The sequence below is a fragment of the Amblyomma americanum genome, chromosome 2 (assembly GCF_052857255.1).
Source record: "Amblyomma americanum isolate KBUSLIRL-KWMA chromosome 2, ASM5285725v1, whole genome shotgun sequence".
Taxonomy (NCBI): Eukaryota; Metazoa; Arthropoda; class Arachnida; order Ixodida; family Ixodidae; genus Amblyomma; species Amblyomma americanum.
The window spans coordinates 227,728,063-227,752,070 of record NC_135498.1 but is presented as its reverse complement, the minus strand read 5'-3'; the positions used below and the strand labels follow the sequence as shown (position 1 = coordinate 227,752,070).

The window sequence follows — 24,008 nt, the reverse complement described above, 5'->3', positions numbered from 1 at the left end:
TTGAACCGAGGCGGACATGAAATGTGGTGCAACGTTCAACAAGAAATCTTTCAAGCAGTTAAACATTCTGCCGCGGATACCGAGATCTGCTAGGTTGCGGAGAATCCCAGTCCTCCAGGTGGTGTCGTAAGCTTTTTTCAAATCAAAGAAAACCGCCAGACAGTGTTTTCTATGTATGAATGCTTCTCGGACAGCGTTTTCAAGCCGAACAGGATGGTCCGCCGTTGAACAAGCTTTTCTGTAACTGCACTGGTAGAAGTCCAGCATTTCGCGAGATTCAAGGACAAACATTAACCTAATATTCTCTATGCTTTCGATGGACTTGGCAAGGCAGTTGGTAAGCGCTATTGGCCTGTAACTAGTAGGAGAGGTAGGGAGTTTTCCAGATTTCAGGAATGGAACGATGACTGCCTTTTTCCAAGCCTCGGGCATTTTCCCCGACACCCAGATTTTGTTAAAAAATTTCAGGAGTGCTTCTATCGCAGATTCTGCGAAATGTGCTAACATTTGATAATGTATCCTGTCAGTGCCTGGTGCAGTCTGTTTCCCGTTAGTTAATACTCTATGAAGTTCATGAGCTGTAATCAAACTATTGTAGGGTTCGTTAGTGTAATCACCCGTTGGAAGTCTGTTTTTCTGCTGTGTTTTTGTACTATAAGAAAGAGTTAGTGTAGTGTATATAGTGAACTAGAAGTGATCCCCAAGTATGTCGGCCTGTTCATGAATATTTGTTTGTGCATCATGAGGTGTCAGGAAAGGAATTGCAAAAGGGGAGCACTTGCCGTCAAATTTGCGAACTTGCTCCCACATGTTTTTTGATGCAGTGGAACTGTTTATGGTATATATATATAACCTTGCCACGAAGCTCTCTTGGTATTACGACGGATATATCGAGCTCTGGTCCTCGCCTTTTTAAAATTTATTAGGTTTTCCTGTGTGGGGTACTGACGGAAAATTCCCCATGCTTTGTCCTATTTCTTTTTTTCTTATCCCTACATTCGAGTGTATACCACACCTTTCTTTTCTTTCGCACCACTCCCGAAGTCTGGGGAATAGCTTGGTGAGCAGCAGCAATGATACATTTGGTGAACATCTCATTTAATTCGTCAACACCGAGGCCGTCCGAAAGTATTTCTTCCAAAGCGGCATTTCGTCGGAAGAGCGCCCAATCGGCCATGGCTGACGTCCAACGCCGGGGTTTGGTTAAGGTGATTGATGATGAGGATGTTAGGCTGATAATGATAGGAAGATGATCACACCCATTAAGGGCTGTTCAGAACATCCCATTTCAAATCGGTAAAAACGCTTGGTGAACAAAAAGATAAATCTAAGCAGCTCATTTTCCCACCGCTTGGAGAGCAGTAAGTGTTAATGCGGCGAGTTGGGCGTGTTGGTACATAGTTTTCTGGAAAGCAGCGCTGAACAGACGAGGACAGAGACGAGGCGACAAGGACGGGCGCTGAACTGACAACAAATTTTATTGAAGGGATTCACATTTATAAGCGTAGTGCAGCTACCGTTCGCGCATGCTCAGGAAAGTCAGCTCTTTTGGTGAAAGGGCGATAGAGGCTGTGCTGACGCAGCCCTCTCCCAGGCTATATATCTGATTTGATTCAGCTATCTCTCTAGTCATACGTACACTGCTCTTTCTGATTATGGAGGTGTCACCGAGTGCAGGAGTACAATCTAGGCCAGTGATACAGTGACTTGCGAGGAAGCCTTCAAAATCTTTTCCCTCGCGTGCATTTTTCACGTTCAAGGCATGCTCTCTTAACCTCTCGTTCACGCATCTCCCAGTTTGGCCAACATACGTCTTTCCACAACTTAACGGAATTTTGTAAACTACACCTTCTGTGCAATCAACATAAGGCCGCCTATGTTTTTTGCCACAGCCACGCTTCTGGGTCGCCTCCGGATTAGTGATCCTGCAAAGCTTGGACAGCTTGTGAGGGGCAGAGAAGACCACTTTCACGTCGTAACGCTGGGCTACCTTTTTCAGATTGTGCGAAAGTGAGTGTATGTAAGGTATAACAGCTACCTTCTGCCTGCGCTGTGCGCGGCTATCGCACGTATGCACCTTGCTGCGCATGTGTTTTAGGCAGCTTTCAGCGACTGAAACCAGGAGGTGGTGCGGGTACCCAGCGCTAAGCAGTCTATCTGCTTGACGATTGAATGCTTGCGACATCAGATGCGGGCAGGATTTGCCGAGAGCGTTCTTGAGGCAAGACATGGCAATAGCTCGTTTAACGAGCTTGGAGTGGGCGGAGTTGAACGCCAGAAGTGGTTTGTTGGCGCGCGGTTCATAGCACCAGCAGACACCATCATCTTTAAAGTGGAACCGGATGTCTAGAAATCTAATTTGGCCATTTACTGGAAGTTCGTGGGTGAGGTCAAGAGGATTCATCACAATACCGAATGAACCCAGTACATTCTTACTGATACGTTGAATCGCCTGCGCGTCACAGTCTAAGACAACTAAAAATCGTCCACGTAACGAAAAACCTTGATAAAATTGCTGTCCATGGGAGAAGCGAGCAGTTGACGATCGAAATGAGCCAGCAGAAGGTCACTGAGAACCGGGGCTATGCAGGACCCGATACATATACCCTGCTTTTGTAGGTGGGGCATCCCTTCAAACTGGATATAGGTTGATTGGAGATAAAACTTTAAAAGTTCTAAAAAACCCCCAACTGTGACCCCCGCAGTATTTTGAAAAGCAATGGAGCCATATTTGTCAATGGAAAGCTCAACGCACTCAAGGATGAGCTTGTGAGGTAAAGAATAAAAGAGATCTTTAATGTCAATGGAGAAAGCCTGGTAGCATTTGTCAGTGTTAGTGCTAAAAAATTCTAAAACCTGGTTGGAATTGTTAACAATAAACGGGTCGTCCACGGGTAAAAGCTTAAGATGGAGCTGTAAAAAACGAGCAACAGAGTGCTGCCATGTACCAGTTTCAGAGACTATGGTTCTCAGTGGCACATCTACCTTATGGGTTTTAGCGCTAAAAAAGACATCTAAAAAATCTTTCTTGCTCTTATCGATCGCCTTGACAAGATCAGATAGATTCAACCGCTCGCAAAGTTTCTTCGCTCTGGACTTGACTTTGCCTAGAGACACCTTTGCATGACCAGAAAACACAGCAGAAATAGCTTCCCTAGATTTGGATATGAACACTGAGCTAGGCAATACAGCGAATCCGCCTTCTTTGTCAGCTAGGAGAAGACGAAGCGAGTGGTCACGTAGGAAACTAATTACACGTCTCACGGGTAGACAGTGCTCGGTACTCTTCCAACGATTAAGGATGTCAACACCTTCTGAGACAAGGCGGGTGCTCGCTTCGGTCGAGGTGAGGCGCGACACCTGACGTACTAAAGACAGTTGTTCTAGCCTTGATTCCTTGGGCGGTACCGCAAACTTAGGGCCGAGAGAAAGGACACGACTGACGTAAGCTGGCAACACGCCCAACTCGCCCAACTCGCCGCATTAACCAAGTTCATTTCTAGTACAAAGGGCTCTTTTTCCTCGTGTGTTCTGTCCGATCCGTGTTCTACTGTTTCAGGCATTGCCGTCTCAGTGTGCCGAGCTCGGGAACTTTCCTTCTGCCTTCGAGCCAAGCGACTACCCGAAGATGTCAGCGCCTTGTTCGGTGGACTTCCGCCTTCTTTCGGTCATGGAATACGCGTTGTTAAGATCCTCCGATCGGAATGGAGACGCCAAGCACGCCTGTACCGCGACCTCCTGAGTGCCCAGGTCTGCAGCATGGGACAAGATTCCTCGAACCACCGTGAGCTGCGGGCGTTCCACAGCCTCGCCGACCAAACAACGGAGTTCCTCTGGCAACAAGTGCTGAGAAGACTGAGGGCCAGGCCTGCTCATGAGCCGCAAGGACCACTATGCAAGGTGCATGTCATAGGTGATGTAACTTTGCCAGCTTACGTCAGTCGTGTCCTTTCTCTCGGCCCTAAGTTTGCGGTACCGCCCAAGGAATCAAGGCTAGAACAACTGTCTTTAGTACGTCAGGTGTCGCGCCTCACCTCGACCGAAGCGAGCACCCGCCTTGTCTCAGAAGGTGTTGACATCCTTAATCGTTGGAAGAGTACCGAGCACTGTCTACCCGTGAGACGTGTAATTAGTTTCCTACGTGACCACTCGCTTCGTCTTCTCCTAGCTGACAAAGAAGGCGGATTCGCTGTATTGCCTAGCTCAGTGTTCATATCCAAATCTAGGGAAGCTATTTCTGCTGTGTTTTCTGGTCATGCAAAGGTGTCTCTAGGCAAAGTCAAGTCCAGAGCGAAGAAACTTTGCGAGCGGTTGAATCTATCTGATCTTGTCAAGGCGATCGATAAGAGCAAGAAAGATTTTTTAGATGTCTTTTTTAGCGCTAAAACCCATAAGGTAGATGTGCCACTGAGAACCATAGTCTCTGAAACTGGTACATGGCAGCACTCTGTTGCTCGTTTTTTACAGCTCCATCTTAAGCTTTTACCCGTGGACGACCCGTTTATTGTTAACAATTCCAACCAGGTTTTAGAATTTTTTAGCACTAACACTGACAAATGCTACCAGGCTTTCTCCATTGACATTAAAGATCTCTTTTATTCTTTACCTCACAAGCTCATCCTTGAGTGCGTTGAGCTTTCCATTGACAAATATGGCTCCATTGCTTTTCAAAATACTGCGGGGGTCACAGTTGGGGGTTTTTTAGAACTTTTAAAGTTTTATCTCCAATCAACCTATATCCAGTTTGAAGGGATGCCCCACCTACAAAAGCAGGGTATATGTATCGGGTCCTGCATAGCCCCGGTTCTCAGTGACCTTCTGCTGGCTCATTTCGATCGTCAACTGCTCGCTTCTCCCATGGACAGCAATTTTATCAAGGTTTTTCGTTACGTGGACGATTTTTTAGTTGTCTTAGACTGTGACGCGCAGGCGATTCAACGTATCAGTAAGAATGTACTGGGTTCATTCGGTATTGTGATGAATCCTCTTGACCTCACCCACGAACTTCCAGTAAATGGCCAAATTAGATTTCTAGACATCCGGTTCCACTTTAAAGATGATGGTGTCTGCTGGTGCTATGAACCGCGCGCCAACAAACCACTTCTGGCGTTCAACTCCGCCCACTCCAAGCTCGTTAAACGAGCTATTGCCATGTCTTGCCTCAAGAACGCTCTCGGCAAATCCTGCCCGCATCTGATGTCGCAAGCATTCAATCGTCAAGCAGATAGACTGCTTAGCGCTGGGTACCCGCACCACCTCCTGGTTTCAGTCGCTGAAAGCTGCCTAAAACACATGCGCAGCAAGGTGCATACGTGCGATAGCCGCGCACAGCGCAGGCAGAAGGTAGCTGTTATACCTTACATACACTCACTTTCGCACAATCTGAAAAAGGTAGCCCAGCGTTACGACGTGAAAGTGGTCTTCTCTGCCCCTCACAAGCTGTCCAAGCTTTGCAGGATCACTAATCCGGAGGCGACCCAGAAGCGTGGCTGTGGCAAAAAACATAGGCGGCCTTATGTTGATTGCACAGAAGGTGTAGTTTACAAAATTCCGTTAAGTTGTGGAAAGACGTATGTTGGCCAAACTGGGAGATGCGTGAACGAGAGGTTAAGAGAGCATGCCTTGAACGTGAAAAATGCACGCGAGGGAAAAGATTTTGAAGGCTTCCTCGCAAGTCACTGTATCACTGGCCTAGATTGTACTCCTGCACTCGGTGACACCTCCATAATCAGAAAGAGCAGTGTACGTATGACTAGAGAGATAGCTGAATCAAATCAGATATATAGCCTGGGAGAGGGCTGCGTCAGCACAGCCTCTATCGCCCTTTCACCAAAAGAGCTGACTTTCCTGAGCATGCGCGAACGGTAGCTGCACTACGCTTATAAATGTGAATCCCTTCAATAAAATTTGTTGTCAGTTCAGCGCCCATCCTTGTCGCCTCGTCTCTGTCCTCGTCTGTTCAGCGCTGCTTTCCAGAAAAGCAGTAAGTGTGTTTGCCCGTGTTCAGGAGGCAGACGTTGTTGCACAGAATAAAATCTTCTAGAATTCGGCCTCTGACATCCGTTTGTTCCCTTCCCGAAAAGAAGAGTGAGCATTAAAATCACCAGCTGAAAGATACGGCTCCGGTAGTTTTATTAAAAGTGTTTCTGAGTCTTTAAGTGCAACTTTTAGGTGTGGATGGAGATATATAGAACATATTGTAATAGTTTTAAAATGTAGGACGGTGACAGCAACTGCGTCACATGAGGTTTTTAGGTCAATATTCCGAGTTGCAATACCCCTCTGGACCACAATGGCGGTGCCTCCAGATAGTCTGCTTCTGCTTGAGTTCTCTCGGTCGCAGCAAAAGACTTGGTACTGCTTAAGAATATTTTTTTTTTCCTGTAGTCCTGGGTTAGTCTCCTGGAGACTGAGTGCTACCAGAGAAAATGAAGTCAAAATATTTGTGACGTCAGTGCAGTTGTTTAAAAGTCCACAACCGTTCCAGTGAACTATAAATGCCATCTTTGTAGACTAGTTGGGGATAAAGTTTAAAAACTAGGTTGGTGGGTCTTTTCAAATCAAATCGAATAAATTTATTCAAACATCCTGAGATGCTTAGGGGCACGGAAAAAAGGTGGCTTGACGAGGTCCGTGCTCCTTACAAGGCATACAGTGGGAAACGCGGAATGTTTGAAATACAGGCAGTGAATTAGCAGAAAACGCGGCTGCCCACAATGCAGAAAGGCGTTCACGATGAAAAAAAAACGAAAAATGCAGATAACAAAAGGCAAACAAACTTGAGGTTTCAGGAACATGACAAGTGTAGTGTACTGAAGTGGCTAAGAATAAAAAATGCGCGGCGAGAAAGTGAAGTGACGAAAAAACGAGAACGAAATAACACACATCGCTGTAACTGTGCTTATTTCAGAAACAAAAGAAAGAAACTCACTATATTGCCACGTACATTTCTTAGGTTAGAGAAACATATACTGCGTTGATCCCTGAACGATTTGTTGAAGACATCTCGGTTATCTCCGCCGGACAGTTCGTTCAGGATAGCTGGCGGACGATATTTCAACATTTGTTTCCCGTAATTTGTGCGGCATACATCAACTTTCCACTTTTCTCTATTCCGTGTACAATACACAGGATAGTTCATAGCAAATGCAGCTAGCACTGCTTACGAATTGTCGTGTTTAATTATTTCCGACTTGTGATGACAGATTAGCCTGTAGGAATAGAAAGACTCCATACCAATTATGTTAACTTTCTTAAACAATTCGGCTGTGTGAATAACGAGGGACCTTTGCAATAATGCGGATAACACGTTTCTGTAAACGCAACAGTTTATTATTATTATCAAGCGTTGTGGTTCCCCAGACAAGCGCGCCATAATTCATTACCAAGGAAAACAGGGAATTGCATAATAATACGTTAACTGAGATGGGAAAAGATGAGCAGCAGCGACGCAAATAGCCAGTCGTGTGTGAGAGCTTCCCGGAGAGGTAGGTAATGTAGTCGTCCCACGACATATTTTCAGAGAATATGACCCCTAGTGTTTTAAAATGGCGAACCACTTCAATTGTAGTGTTGTTTATTGCAAGGGATGGAATACAAACACCTTTTTGACGTGGATGAACGATCACTGCTTTGGTCTTTGCAACGTTGATCTTTAAGTCATTCTCCGTTGCCCAAGTATTTATATGTCCGAGTGTCCTGTTTGCTCGATCGGCTAAATTGATGCTCGATTGTCCAGAAAAAAACACAAGTGTCGCCGGCGCATATAATATAGTCAGCAGATTTGTCAATATTAACAATATCATTGGCGTAAATTAAAAACAGGAAGGGCCCTAAAATACTCCCCTGAGGGACACCCGGAACTACTGGATCAATAGCTGAGCATTGTCTCTGAATATCGACAAATTTTGTGCGATGCTGTAAGTAAGAAGATATGAATTAAAGAAAGAACTTTGCCCCAAAAGCCGTAGTGTTTCATCTTCTGAAGCAGGATGCGGTGATTGATGAGATCATAGGCTTTCGTGAAATCTAAAAAGATGCCTAACACGATATTTTTATTTCAAAATTCTGTAATATCAGCTCCTTTTTGAGCAAGCAAAGCTAACTCGATTGATTTTTTTTTTGGAAGCCGTACTTAGCAGGGACCAGCTATAGGGACTTTATCCCTTTTTTTACGCTCGAGAGAGCTTTGCCGCAGCTGCAGCGAGGGCGATGGAGGAGTTGTGTCCATCACCTCACGAGAGGTGCTGGAGGACCGCGGAGAAGCCGCGGGTGTGTGCGTTTCAGACCCCCCACGATGGGGGGAAGTCCTGCGGGATGCCGACCCGTGGACTGGCGCTCCCTGCTTTGGAGGTGGCAGAGCAGCCGTCGCTGTCCCTGCCTGAGGCTTGGATGGCCCTGCCTGACTCTCGGTCAAAGTGACCTGGGCAGATGCCCGAGTGCTGTGTGGTGCACCGCCCCTGCGCACCAGATCAGCGAAACTTGTTCTGGCAGTCAAGGAGAATGAGCCTTGTGAGGCTGCATATCGCCTCCGTGCTTCCTTGAAAGGTGTACTTTCTTTGGTTTTGATGGCTATGATTTCTTTTTCTTTCTTCCAGGATGGACACGCCCCGGAATATGCCGGGTGGTCCATCTGGCAGTTCGCACAAGGTGTACCATCACAGTTATCTGATTTGTGATCTTTTCAAGCGCATTTCGCGCACGTTTCATTGCCGCGACAGCTGAACGAACCATGACCGTATTTCTGGCATCTGAAGCATCTCCGGGGGTTTGCATGTATGGGCGTACATTTAGTTTCAAGTACCCCACTCCTATTTGTTCTGGCAATGTGCTGGATTTGAAAGTCAGGACAATATGTTTGGTCAGGATTTCCTTCTTATATTATGGATCTTGATTCTATGTACTTTGATTGCTTCATGCTCAGCAAGCCTTTCCTGCATTTATGCTTCTGTTAAATGAAGGAGATCACTCTCAGAGATGACTCCACGGATTGTGTTGAGGGATCTGCGAGCTGTGATGGAAACAGGCATTGCCCCCATGGTCACAATGTATGGAAGTTTGCAATGCTGTACATTCTTTTGCAGTTCAAATAACAGATCACCGCTGGCCAGTTTGGTTACTTTGTAGCCTGAGCTCAAGGCGGCTGTCAAGGACTTAGATAGCATGAAGGGGGACAAAATTCTTGCTGGTGTGTATTCAACTTCGCTGTGCACCATAAGGTACTTTGGAAAGCTTACCTTCTTTTTCTGAGAGAAGCCAGTTGCCTCGTTCCACTCTCTTTCGTGAGGGCGATCGTTTGGAGGGAAAGGAGAAGCCTTGAAAAAATGTGTTGTTCGGCTGTGGTGCCAGCCACCCACCAAGGAGCCCAACGAGGGGACGGGACAGGAACTTGCTCGCAAGCCCTGCCCACGCCAGCTGTACACCTGAACTATAACCAAATATGACGCAACTCAGGATGGTTGACCACATAAGGTTAACCCTCGCCGCCAGGAAAAAAAAAGGAAAAAAATAAGAAGCGCGTAGGAGACACGAGAGTTGTGAGAAAGGAATAGGAAATTTAGCGAAAGATGAAGGGGAGGACAGGAAAAGGCGACTGCCGATTTCCCTCGGTCGGGTCAAGCCGGAGGTGCCGTCTGCAAGACGCTGTGGTCAAAGTGGTGTTTTGCCTCCGCCGAGGGGCCATAAAGGTCCAAACACTCGGCATCGGCTCAACCACCAGTATCCCCTTTTCCACGGACGAGGCAATGCTACGCACGGCTAGGCGCAGGTCCTAGGGTCCGTGGTGATGCACTGTTCACCATGATCCCCCTGCGGGGATATGGAACCCGTGCTGCCTCCACTCACCAAACTCTGCACGCTGCAGACGCCCCCCTGCGGGGAAAATAAGATTTGAGTAGTGGCTCCCTCGCACGATTTCATTTCATTGATCTGCTTCAGATGAGCTTCCGCGTCAACAGCACTCTCAACATGATATGCGAATTTTTTGTGCACCTTGCTGTCCGCGTTCTCTGTATATGATGGCCGCTCATCGATCAGAATAGTCTTCCAAGCAAGCAAGTTCCTCTGCATTAGACGGCGAGTTTAAAATATCCCGTATCTTTTGTCTGTTTCCTCATCGCGAAAATAGTCAAAATGCCGCTGCGTTGTCCGTAATGTTGCAGGCTCCAGACGATCAAGATTAGAATCCATGTGCAGCGCAGCTGTCCAGTTAATTCTGACTGCACTGGTAAGCTCTCGGAATCCTTCAGGTTCTCTTCCGGCGCAATTATGTCGCTACATCCAGGGCAACGCGATTCATTCGAGGCTTTCTCTTCGGTGTAGTGCGTTTCGTCTTTGAAATATGTGTCGACAGTGAAGGAAACAGCCTTGGGAGAGCACCTGCTACGAACATTAATTTCTTTCTTTCCAAAAGCACTTCCATACCTTGAGCCACATGATTTGACTTGATGGGGCTTAATGTCTTGAAGTGACTCAGGGTATTAAAAACGCCGTAGTGGAAGACTCCGAATAATTTGGACCGCCTGGGTTTCTTTAATAGCCGCCTACATCGCGCAGCTGGCCTTTCGCCTCCATTGAAATGCGACCACCGCAGATGGGATCGAACCCGAAACTTTTAGGTAAACGACAGAGCTTGAACTACATGACGATAGTGCCTTAGCAGGCCTTCAAAATGCAGATCACAAGATGCATTTCGAATTATCGATCTTTCATGCAAGCGCATGCTCCCGTCTTTTAAACCCGAAGGGGTTTTTCGACGGTCCAAAGAAATGACGACCCTCCGTGTCATCTTTGCGATAGGCGGTGTTGCACCCCGATGCAAAGCACGTCGGCATGGAAAGGCCTGATGTCCCAAATTATAACAAAAAATGGCTGCGGTTAAGCTCTGGTTAAACCTGGAGTGACGCGTTAGCTACAGCTGGCCGAGTGGAACTCGCTCAGTCGAATTGCAGTCTTTCGCCGCTGCGTTTCGCTGGACGCTCCTTCTTCATCTTCGTCCCTGGACGTGGATTTGCTCTCTCCCCCTCTCCACTTCTTCCCGACTCGGTTTCGCTCTTTTAGGTTTTGCCGGCGCGCAGCGCCACCGGCACCTGCCACAGTGGCCACGGCGCCGCCACGCTGAAGGCTCGAATGCTAGCGTAATGTAGGCGCGCGGCGCGCACACCAGCTGCGTGCTCTGACGTCACTCCACGCATGCGCGCAACTGACGAGGCGGGCGGCGTCTGCTCCGCCGTCGGCGCAGCGGCGAGGCGCGCACAACAGCTGCGGGCTATGACGTCACTCCGCGCATGCGCACAGTTGGCGGAACGGTGGTGCCGCGGCTCTGCGCGCCGCCCCGCTGACCTCGCGAAGTGGCTGGCGTAGTGTAGCTATCGCCGCAAAAATGAAACCGAGAAGCAGACGACGCGTGGCGGCGTTCGCGAGCGCACGAGCCAGCGGCCAGCGGAGGGGAGCGGGCGAGAGAGGGCGCCAGTGCGCATGCGCACTGGCCTTGCGTATTGCTGAAAGTTTTTGGTGTAGGATTTTTGGCGGGCGTTTACGTTGCGTAGTGCCGAAGGTTTTTGTGTAGGAATTTTGGTGGGCTTTTACGTTGTGTAGTGCCGAAGGTTTTTTGTGTAGTAATTTTGGCGGGCTTTTACGTTGCGCAGTGCCGAAGGTTTTTGTGCAGGAGTTTTAGCGGGCTCTTACGTTGACTAGTGCCGAAGGTTTCTTCTCTAGGAATTTTGGCGGGCTTTTACGTTGCGTAGTGCCGAAGTTTTGTGTAATATTCTTGGCGGGTTTTTACGCATAGGAATTTTGGCGGGCTTTCACAAGGCGTAGTCGGCCGGACGATGGGTCGGCAAGCTAGGAAAGTCAAGGAGGACAAGGACGGGGAGTTAGTACAGTGCCAGGAGTGCGACCGTTGGTGTTACTTAGATGAGACAGGGTTCGGGAGCTTAGCCGAGGCGGATGAGGCTAGCTTGGTGTGTAAGATGTGCAAGCGGTTTGGGGACGCCGTTCATGCGTTAAAAGGGGAATGGGAAGCTGGGTTTAATGCACTTAATGCGGACCGGCAGGTCGAACGAGAGGCACGGATTAAGCTGGAAGCTCAGGTCGCCGATTTGATTAAAAAGGAGGAGAATAATGCCGCCTTGTTGAAGCGAATGGTGGGCGAGATTAAAGAAGAGCGGGAAAAGCGGACCCAGCTAGAAAAACAGGTTGAAGCGCTCAGGTCGCGGCCGGCTGGGCACCCCAGTTAGGAGAAGGGTCAGGTGGGGGACGAGGCTCGTCGATCGTACAGTGCTGTAGTGCAGCGAGCATTGAGTGAGAAAAATGAGAACGAAATGAAAAAGGTTAAAGCGGGCATGGAAACTCGCGACAAAAGCGTACAGCGGCAGGAGAGTCAGCTAGAGCGATCCGGAGGCCAACAGATGGAATTAGGAAGCGAACGTTTGGGGCGCAGGAGAGTTCTGGTGGTCGGGGACTCGAATGTAGCGAGGGTTGAGGGAGGCGTTCTGACGGCAGTGAAGGCAGACAGGCGGGTGCAGGTGGAGGCTCAGTCGGGAAAGTGCATGGTGGATGCAATGGCCAGAGCCCGGGAGGTGGTGGTGGGCAGCATGGATGGCGAACACCTTGTGGTCATCCATGCTGGTCTCAATGATGTACTGCAGGGGAGGAGCCAGAATCTTGAGACGCAGTTGGAGGTGGGGATGCGTAGGCTTAAAGAGGCCTCTGAGAGTGTGCATGTGACCATATGCACAATCCCAGAGGTCCAGAGGCAGGCTCGCGAAATGGAAAGGAGGGTCGTGGAGACTAATCGGGTAATTAGGCTATTGAGTCGACGACTAAGATACGAGGTGATGGAGGTCAACAGGGAAGTGTACGAGGTTAGGCCCCACCCTTTTGCACAGGATGGCATCCATTACGGTGGTGCCACTGGCAAGAAGGTGGGTAGTAGGATAGGTCGCCAGGCAACAGCTTTTTTGGGGGGACCCAGAGCTCTGAAGGAACCAGTGTAGAGAAGGAAGAATTAAGATCAAACGGACAATGGAACCATAGGGGAAGAAAGAGACGCAAGCGCCAGGGCCAAGTTAATTCAGATATAGGTTTCATTAACATGCAAGGTGGCAGGAATAGACTGACATGGGAGGAAATAGAAGAACAGTTAAGACAGGAGGAATTAATGGTATATGGTTTAGCGGAAACACATTTTAGAGACATGGAGCAACCACCCTGTAACCCAGACTACGCATGGGAATATTGCAATAGAACAGAGGGCAGCAGAAAGGGAGGTGGAATTGGGGCATTCATTCATAAAAGTATGAATTTTCAAAGGGTTAGACTGGGATGCAGGGAACATTTATGGCTAAAAGGAACAGTGGCAGGCAAGCAAACACTCCTTGGCTTTGTATACCTGTGGACAGGGATTAATGCCAAAGAGGAAAATAGGAAAATGTTAGAATGTATTGCAAGCGACATTGATGAGCTAGGAGGACAGGGCGAGATAATTATATTAGGCGACATGAATGCACACATAGAAGACCTGGATGGGTACACGGATTCGACAGGAAGCATGCTGCAGGACATGTGTGACAGGCATGATTTAGTTGTATGCAACAGCACCGAGAAGTGTGAAGGGCTCATAACATGGGAGGCGGGGAGTCTGCACTCGACGATAGATTATGCACTAATGTCACAGAGGATGTATAACAGATTAGGGGTAATGAGCATAGATGAAGATGGTTCCAGAAGTCTAGGTAGTGACCACAAGCGTATCAAGTTGAGCTTCAGAAGAAAAAGCAATGTAGGACTGAATCAAGATAAACAATAAGGGGGAAATTTTTACTCAGAAAAGCAATTGGAAGTAGCAGCCAAACAAATCGAGAAAGTAATTTTTGAGGATAGTGAAAGAGAATGGACTTATACCAAATTAACTCGATTACTGGAGCTAGAGCTAGCTAAGGTGCGAGTAAAGCTAAAAGGGAAAAGATGCAAACCCAAGAGTTGGTGGGATGAGGAGGTCAAGAGGGCAATAGAAAAGCGCAAGGAAGCATCCAGGGAACACAGATATTCCAAGAAGAGGGGGGAACCAAAACCCGAAGTAGACAGAAAATGGGATACCTTCATAAAGTGTAGAAGGGACGCATCCTATTTGATTAATGAGAAAATTAGAAGAAAGGGTGCCCAATGGATGTCAAAAGTAAATAAAAAGGATAGAAAAGCAGCCCAAAAATTCTGGAAACATCTAAATGCAATGAGTAATAAAACTAGGCTAGAACAAAGGTTTATTGTTACAGATGAGGGTATTCGACTAGAAGGGGATGAAGCAATAAAACACATAGGAACAAGGATGACGAAAAAATTTTCAGCAAAGCACGTGGTACATAATTTATCGAAGGAGGATAGACCGGTTACAGCAATAGCTTCACTTGAGCAAGGAGAGTGGGAAAGGGCAGAGAAGAAGGTTCCTAGTGGCACATCAACAGGACCAGATGGTATCCCGATTATGTTGATAAAGAAGCCTAGGACCAAAATCCAAGCAAACATTAATACAGGTAGTGAACAAAATGATAGTGGATGAGAAAGTTCCCGATGAATGGCGATTAAGTAGAATGAACATGATATATAAGGTAAAGGGGGACAAAGCAGACGTAAGTAACTATCGCCCCATAACAGTGACATCTGTGGTTTACAGGGTGGTGATGCAAATTATAAAGGATAGACTGCAGGCTTGGGTGGAGAACGAGGGGGTGTTAGGGGAACTACAGAATGGGTTCCGGAAACAAAGGAGGTTCGAGGACAATCTATTTTCATTGACACAGTGTATAGAAATTGCGGAAAAGGAACATAGGCCCTTATTGCTAGCATTTCTGGATATTAGGGGAGCCTATGACAACGTTACTCAGGAGCATTTGTGGGACATATTGGGCACATTGGTAGTGGAAAATGGAGTAATTAATCTTTTAAAAGATATATATAAAGGTAACAGAGTGCTCATAAAATGGGAAAAAATGTACCAGGGCCTGTAGAGATACAGCGGGGGCTTAGACAAGGATGTCCTCTGTCCCCTTTGTTGTTTATGTTGTACCTGCAAGGTTTGGAGGCCAAGCTAGAGGGGAGCGGACTAGGTTTCAACCTTTCTTTTTTCAAGCAAGGGGAATTGATTAAACAGACATTACCGGGACTAATATATGCGGACGATATAGTGATAATGGCTGACAACAAGGAAGACCTGCAGAAGTTGTTAGACATATGCAGTACGGATGGAGATAGATTAGGCTTCAAGTATAGTAAGGAAAAATCTGCAGTCATGACATTTAATGAAGAGGGCGGCGAGCATAGAATACAAGAGTTCGTGCTAAAAGTAGTGAATGAGTACAAGTATCTTGGGGTGTGGATAAATAACAGTGTTGAGTATCTGACAGAGCATGAAAAATATGTAATGAAAAAAGCTAGTAGGAATGCAGCTGTCATGAAAAATAGGGCACTGTGGAATTACAATAGGTATGAGGTGGTAAGAGGGATCTGGAAAGGGGTGATGGTCCCTAGCCTGACCTTCGGGAATGCGGTCCTGTGTATGAGGCCAGATGTTCAAGCAAGGCTGGAAATTAGGCAACGGGGAGTAGGGAGGTTAGCTTTGGGAGCACATGGCAATACACCAAATCAGGGGGTACAGGGTGATATGGGATGGGCGTCTTTCGAGAGCAGAGAGGCTAGCAGTAAGATAGCATTTGAGGAACGATTGAGAAGGATGGAGGAAAAGCGGTGGGCTAGGAAAGTTTTCAGATACCTGTATATAAAGAATGTTGACACGAAATGGAGAAAGCGAACTAGAAAATTGATAAGCAAATATCTGGACAGCAGTAAGGGGGCAAATCAGCAATTATCGGTTAAGAAAAAGGTTAAAGGAACAGAGAGAGCTTTGTGGAAAACAGGGATCCTGACGAAATCGGCACTAGAAACATACCGGACCTTTAAACAGGAAATTGTCAAAGAAAATATCTATGATAATTGTAGGGGAAGTTCTTTGTTGTTTGAGGCCAGGACTGGAGTTTTGCGGACTAAGACGTATAGAGTCAGGTACCTGGAGATAGACACTTTGTGCATTGCGTGCGGAGAGGAGGGGGAAACAGCTGAACACTTGATACTTTTCTGTAAAGGGCTTCACCCTACAGTGGAAGGCAGCGGGGCTGACTTACCCAAGGCATTGGGGTTTAGGGATAGTGAAGTTAAAGTGGATTTTAAGAGGTTAGAAGTAACCAAGCGAAGGTTATCTGATCGGTGGCTAAAAGCAAGACAGGAGTAAAATTTCACAAGACATGGCTAGGTGGCTTGAGCCACCGCCCGATGTAAAGGGTTCAGCCGTATCCATCCATCCATCCATCCATCCAGAACGCTCAGCGTCAGGCGGCCAGCGGGTTTGCGGCGCTACAGTGTACACTGTAGCGTAGTGTACACTGTAGCGTACACTACAGTGTACAGTACACTGTAGCGGCGCTGCGCGCTCGCCCGCTCGTCTGGTCTTTCCAGCGGAGATCGCCCAGCGAGTGCAAGCAAGTGAGCGTCGTCGAGCACTAACATGGCGGCCTCCAGTGCGAACGTTGGTGCGTCGGCTTCATCGAGCGCGGACGCGGCGCAAGCACGCCTGCAAGCAAGGAAGCCGCGCAAATGTTTTAATGCGCAAGACGATCTTTGCCTTTTGCGGGAAGTGGCTGCGACAAGGCCATTCGGGGACGAGCTCAAGTGGGAGAGCGTCCTCGCGAGCGTTTTCCGGGCGGTAGGCCGAGAGCTAACGCTTCGCGGGATAAAGGATCGAGTAGGGTGGAGGAGATCTTCTCATCGGCTACTGGAGGCGGCAGGATGCGAAGAATCTGAAAAAGTGAGTGTTTTTGTTTGTTCGCTCTGCAGCTCTGGCGCACATGTTTATGTGACGTGCATTTTCTGGCCTATTCAGATCGGGGACCGAAGAGCAGTACTCGGAAAAGGAGCAAATTCTCCAAGACCTTTCGGACTACGCGCGGGCTGTGCAGTACGAGCCGAGGATTACCCCAAGAAGTGCGGGCTGCGCAGTGCGTAAAAAGAAGCCAGCAACGGCTCATGACGCAAGGACGAGTAGGGCAGCACAGCAACCAAATGGTGCGAGTCACTTGGAAGAGGAAGTTGCTGGCGACTGCTCCTATTCGGCCGCGCCAGCTTCGCAAATTTGCATAGATGGTGAGAAAGATGGTAAGTTTTTGTAATGCCTGCATCTGAGTTCGCATTCTTGTGTTTTCCATTTCTACCGGATAACTCTAAAGCCGCATGCACGGCCCGTAAGCCTTTGTACTGGGCTTTCTGCAAGAAGCACGTGTGTGCATACATGAAACACTCGAGTTTTGATGTCGTCTGTGTTCTAGCTTGTTTTCTCTTTCTGTGAGCCTCTCGGGAGTGGTGGGGGGAGGGTTCACCGCATGACTGCATAGAGGTGTATCCCAGGCTGCTGTGTGCCCACTCTTTGCGGACTGAATCAAATGATACTGGATCTGACAGTTGCATGCCAGTGTGCTGAGCTTTTTATTGCACCTAGTGACCAGTGAAGAATCTCTCAGCGCAACTTGTATCCAGAGTTTCCAAAATCTAGCACAACAGAGAGAACAAAGTAGGTTAGAGAAGGAACTGGGGCATCATGAGCTGATTTCGAAGTCGAACTGCTTGGCCCGTACGATATATTAGAGCTGAAATGGGACAAAAATTCATGGTCGGTTTAAAATCCTTGTAGCAGCCTCCATTGCTGGCCAGGCCAAACTTCACATGAAGGAGCGCTTGTAAAATCTAGTTAGACACCTTATTTCTCAGGCCCGTTTTAGTGACCGAGACCTAGCTGAATACTCTTTCGACGGTGGCGTTTCATAAGTGAATGACAACAAAGAGTGCCAGCTCAGACATCAATGGGAACGTGAGCTCGCCCGGCAACATTTTTTATATTTCTGACGCTTACCCAGAATTAATTTTGAACCCGGTAGGCTATGCCATATCGTTGAATTTCATTTACAGCTGGCAAACTCAGACTCTATTGCATAAATTGAATTTGTAGTTATAAAAGCACTGAGTGAGTGCTGGATAAAATTCGCTGAGTACTTTGCGTTTTTTGGTTCAGGATCCTAGGTGCAGGTCGCTCTGAAGCTTTAGGCTAGCAGGTAACCTCTTTAGTGCAGTTTTAATGCACACAAAAATAATGTTGTGGTGTCTATCCAACAGAAAATGTTTGTTAGAGAAGCTGAGAGAAGACGTTTCGAGGCTGTTAAAACAATTGCCATGCACTGAAATGTAATATCTATGTGCTGCTCCCATTTCGCTTTGTTGTCCTGTGTAAGTGCAGGTATTAAAATTCTTGCGATTAACTTTTTCACAAAAGAGATGAATTTCTCCTTTAGCCTGACAGGGGCCAGGGCCTCGCATTGAAGGAGCTTGTTCATTCGCTCAAATTTACTGATGTAGAACAAAAAGTCAATTTTGCTCATCAGTGTACATTCCGCTTAATATGCACTCTTGCTGCCTTGCAGCATTTTGTACTTTTCATTGCTTCAGAGCGGGCTTTCAGTGCAGCACACTGATTCATGATTCAATGCAAGGCAGGTGCAATGCTGATCCATCGTGTTACACAGAGGCTGGTAGGTGTCTGTGCAACAAGATGGCAATCACAAGATGTGCCACCATCACCTCGGGGTATGTACCGAATGATAATGAGAGACATTTCCCCCTTCTCTTGCCCTTTTGGAGAATGTGTTATCCATTTGAACGTTTTGCACACATAAATTGTTGCCTTAGAATAGCAGGCAAGGCAGTCAGTGTGGAGGTAGCCTGATGATCACCATTGATTGCCTGATGACAGACTAGCTCTAGGGAATGATACACACACTTTAGAAGCCCGCATGTTCTACCATCATTTTTGTCTACAGGCTGTTGGGCTGCCCACGCAGGGCACTTGTCCAGTCTATCCTGAGGTCCACACAAAATTTCGTGTCGTTTGCAATCGGCTAACAGGGCTCCAACGGAGAAAACAGCCTCTCCGCAGATGCCTCGAACACTGGCACAAAGTAGAGACAGGATATACAAAAACATTCACAATATTTATTACAGAACAAATCATATTGACATGGGCGCAGCAAAAAATGTAATCCAAAACTAGCCACATAGACAAATGGAAACTTTCAATGCCAACTCGGACGAACAGTAGCCCAATCTGGCAACCCTCCTTGTACGATTTTGCCTCTTTTTCTCATTCATTATAAACAGGAACTCCTGCAGCGCAGATGTTCCTCAGAATTTATGATGAGGAGCTTGTGCTGGAACCGTCTGCAGCTACCAGTGACACTGAGCGGGACTACACAGAGCAGACGGATGGTGGCCAGCAGCAGCAGCAGAGCCAAGTCATTTCAGAGCAACAGCGTCCTCCCTCAGCACCTCCGTCTGTCGACCAGCGCCAGCCTGCAGCTAGGCAACAGATTCTGCCGGCCATGGCTAAAGGCAAGTCTTTTAGGAATGTGTATTTACCACATGTTTATTTACACACAAAGCGGAATGGTGTTCAGGAGAGCATTATAAGTGTACACGGGTAAATGTTGACATGAGTAGGGTTTGGGCAGCTTTGTCCGTTGATTTGTGGAAGTCGAACTAGAGCCGTCTTCATTTAACCCTACAGTACAAATTATCGTTCATGGCTATATGGAAACTATGAGTATGTATTGACACTCATTCCTGACACCTTTAAAACATATGCATAAAAACCACAAATATTAACAGTAAGAACCTCGCCTGAGTAGGAAGACAGAATGCAGAAATCAAAACACATTTTGCCATGGCGCAGCAGTTCATGACCCAAGTGTTTTTTTATCACATGAATGCTTAACAGAATTGCAAACATTCCCATCTCTTTCATGAATAGATCTAGAAATGTCGAATAAATGCACAGGAACAAAATTTGTTTATCAAGGTATGTCAGGCACGAAAACACTAACCTAAAAGGTAGGTGTCACACAAATACATGTTTGCAAACCATACAATACTTAATCAGTTGAATATGAACTTTATCACAGGATCTGTGCTTGTCCTACGGCATTATAATACTACACAGCAGCCGTACAGTGCATGAACTCAATTGAACTGACGGCCGAAATTGCCTTGTTTGTCTACCTTTGCAGGAATTCGAGGACTACAAAGCATGGGCCTCCAGCTTCTGACAATGAGGGAGACTCATGAATATGAACTTCGAAACAAGGAGCTGGAAATTGAAAGGAGGAAAGTGGAGAACGAGGAGCGCCGCCTTGCTTTAGAGGAACGCAAGCTGGAGCTCGAAGAAAAAAAAACTCCAATTGGAAGCATCCTCCCGGGAAGAAAACCAACAGAAATTCATTGAGCATCTACAAAAAATGTTTGATGATCACGACAAAAAACTGCTCAGTATACTGAATGCACAACAGCGATAACATCTTTAAGTAACATGGTAGATTGGGCCAGTTGGTTGCTATTCATAATGCAGACAAATTCGCAGCATAAATAAGACGCACACGGAAGACAAGAAACACACAAGACAGGACTGTGCTGTAGCTGCAGACAGGACTGTGCAGCACAGTCCTGTCTTGTGTGTTCCTTGTCTTCTGTGTGCGTCTTATTTATGCTGCGAATTTGTCTGCATTATCGATAATATAAATTACGAAATGTCATTTTGATTCATCATTACCTTTTTACAGTCATGAAATAAACTTCGCTTTCGCAGCTGCGTGGTTTTATGAAGCACTATCGAGGGGCAAGGTAATCCTCTAGAGGTGGTGGCTCAAGGCAAAAATACTGAGAAACTTGGGCGCTGTACAAGCATGTATGGCAGTTCGCAAGAAGTGCACTTGCTTTGTATATGCGTGGCAGGTTCTGGAGGTAAAGCTTCTGATTTTTTTTGAGTCTACAAAGGCAAAAAGTCTCGCAATTTTACCGAAGCCCCATTCCACTGCCTGCCTCACGCTGCTCATAGCTTTGTTGAATGCTTGCTGCTCAGGGGTCAAGGAACCACTGCCATAGGGCTTCAGCAGAAGGGGCCGCAAAGGGTAGGCAGGGTCCCCGTAGATGACGTAGTTGCGCCCCTGAACAAGCTTTTCGAACTTTGCATATGCTTGGCTGTTTCCGAAGTTACCTGGAAGAAGGAAAATAAATTGTATAATGAGACGACATTCAACCTTGCCTGTTTCCAAGCACCAGGCATAGTGAAGAAAGAATGATAAACAACGCTTTGTTGTGGCGGCTGTGCTTGCCAGTTACTTACCAGTATCATGTTTGCTTCCGGGATACGATCCGTCTAACTGAGATAATCCCATTTGGGCACATTACTGACTGGTATTTCAGGGCGTGGACGCGTTTGTGGCCGCTAAAATAAACTTTTTGGTTTCTAGATGGTCGGCATATCGGTCGCGCCGTGCCGTTTATGAACGCCCAGCAGTTTTTAAGCGGGGCTCCTTTTTTGTGAACTGCCTGAAAAAAAGAACGAAAATGTGAGAAATATTGACTCGCAAAACTCTAATCCTATTTACGGCTTACCTGAGAGAACGTTTCCAGCGAGTCCAGGTTCAGCCAGGCATGGTTGTTTAGGTCATCCAAATGAAAAAAACGCGTTTCAATGTGCCCGAGAACTATGTTGGTCACAGACGATAGGGTAGAGCTGTGTCGCCTGAAAAGGTCTTCCAGATCGCAGAGCCGGTTCGGGTACGCAAGCCGTCGCAGGGTTATGCACAGGGCCTCGTCCCCGGGAACTGCCACCCTCTGTGGAGTTACCACCGCTTCAGGTATTTGTAAGGCCCTCTGCAGCCTGTGCAAGTCATGCTTCTCGAATCGAAAATGCGTCCTGAACACACCACTGTCGATGTCGTCAATGTTAAGAAGCCCGCGCACAGACAGTGGGTCACGTCGCGTCTCACCAAAGACTTCAAGACATAGCAAGTCTTCTACCTCTGACCACTTTAGCTGTGACAAGAGTAGCGGGTCTTGGAGTATGCTCTTCGGCATCTCTAGACCTTACCACATTGCTGTGGCGGAGGCAAAATGCGGTCGTGACTCGCGAACTCGTGCTAATCTACACACAGCGCACCAAAAAAGTTAAAACAGCTTGTGGCGTGGGGCTTCGGCTTGACTTGACCGTCACAGTGCCAAGCATTTTTTTTTCTAACACGACATACTTTAAATTAGATTGTAAGGTCCACAAATGTTTAAATATATATTATAAACACAAATAACGCCTTTATTTAGCAATTTTAGTACAGTAACAGCAAGCGCGATTCATATTCGTTTCAGCGTAACTCTGATTTTCACCAATAGGTGGGGCTGCGCAGCGCTCCGCTGCTACTCCGCTGTACTACGCTCATTCGGGCGTTTTAGACGCTGCGCAAAAACTCTTTACTCGCGCTACGCTCCGCTGGTGCTCCTCTGGGGAACTACCAGCGGAGCGGAACGCAAATACGCTCAGCTAAAAGTGTGTCGTGCGGCGGCGGAGCAAGGGTCGTTTTTGCGATGACTGCTCCGCTGCCGGCCAGAGGGCGCTTCGTGTAACAGGTGTGCCAAGGTCGGCTGCTCCGCGAGCCGTCTGCTGCGTTGCCGCGGAACGGCGGTACGTTGTATAAACACTGCGTGGTGCATTCTTGAGATATTTGCTGGCTGCTAATGGCACATTTCCATAAGCAGGGGTAGCATTTCAACAATAATGTGTTCTACGGCCGCCGCGGTGGCTGAGTGGTTATGGCGCTCGGCTGCCGGCCCGAAAGACGCGGGCTGGATCCCGGCCGCGGCGGTCGAATTTCAATGGAGGCGAAATTCTAGAGGCCCGTGTACTGTGCGATGTTAGTGCACGTTAAATAATCCCAACTGTTCGAAATTTCGGGAGCCCTCCACTACTGCGTCTCTCATAGCCTGAGTCGCTTTGGGACGTTAAACTCCCTGAACAAATAATGCGTTGTTTCGTGCAGCGCGCAGCAGTAGGAAACCGATAATACCAAGGACAAAAATATTGTTCGGTGCAGGCTTTGCCGGCCGTTAGGCATGAGCTAAACAAAGTACAGGACGCATTCATTGTGTGATAGCTGGATCTCGTTTTTCCGATCCTATGCACACAAGCTGGTAAACTCGTTGTATGGAGGGAGTTCGAAGCCTGCGGCGTGTTGAAACTGACGTCCAAGTCATTTTCATTGTTTTAGAAAGTTCGCGCATTAAGCAAAAACAATGAGTCGTGGTGTCGACATTTATTTATTCAAATCCCAAACATGACGCACCATGCAAAGCAGAGCCTTGGTATGCTGCATACACCACACTCATTTGCACCTCCTCAGCTTAATGTGCTTCAGTCGTTCTCGCTGGGAGCTCCTGTCATTATTCAAAGATTTCGCGTAGAATCAAAACCTGAGGAGCACGTAAAACTTAACAATTCGAAGGGAGACATCAATATCACGGGCAGGACAGCCAACCATTGAAAGGGGAATACCATGTAGAAAGGAAGCAAAATCCGACATACCTGCTGCACTAATCTTTCTGATGCTAAAGAAATGGTGAATGAGTCTTCCAGTGTGGTGATTAACTATGCAAGTTGACCAGATGGGTACAATAGGCCACCGAAATCAAAATGCCGGATAAACTCATTTTGCGTGGGATCTGGTTTGCAGCGACATTGGTAATTGTCAGGCATTCAGCACAAAGGCTGCATCCTGTGCTCTGTAGCGTCTTACGGGCCACATACCCAGCAACGTAGTGAACAAGGCGGCTGGAACTCTTTTCAGCAATGTAGTCCAAATGGTCTCCACGAGGAAGAGAATTCAAAGCAGTTTCTGCCTCACCCAGCCTTCCTTCAACATCCACGTTTGCTTTGTGCCGCTTCACCTTCATCCGTCGCAGTGCCCGGCGCACGTTAGCAGTTTTTCTCCTGGCGACCACATTTCGACACCTTCTTCGAGACAGCTGGTTTTGTATTAATTTGATTTGGTACTTGCAGTGAACGCATGCAATGACTGTACCGTCCTTGACCA

At 47.3% G+C, this 24,008-nt stretch overlaps 1 protein-coding gene across 1 annotated transcript; it reads right to left on the bottom strand.

Annotated features, from left to right (window-relative positions):
- Positions 1-20,626: 20,626 nt before the first annotated feature.
- On the bottom strand, positions 20,627-22,070 carry LOC144119486 (uncharacterized). Its single transcript, XM_077652082.1, has 3 exons — positions 21,541-22,070; positions 21,269-21,474; positions 20,627-21,139 (listed from the first exon to the last, which is right to left on the bottom strand). Exons 1-2 carry the CDS (start codon positions 22,003-22,005, stop codon positions 21,274-21,276), a joined length of 666 nt encoding a protein of 221 aa, XP_077508208.1. The 5' UTR covers positions 22,006-22,070; the 3' UTR covers positions 20,627-21,139; positions 21,269-21,273.
- Positions 22,071-24,008: the final 1,938 nt, after the last annotated feature.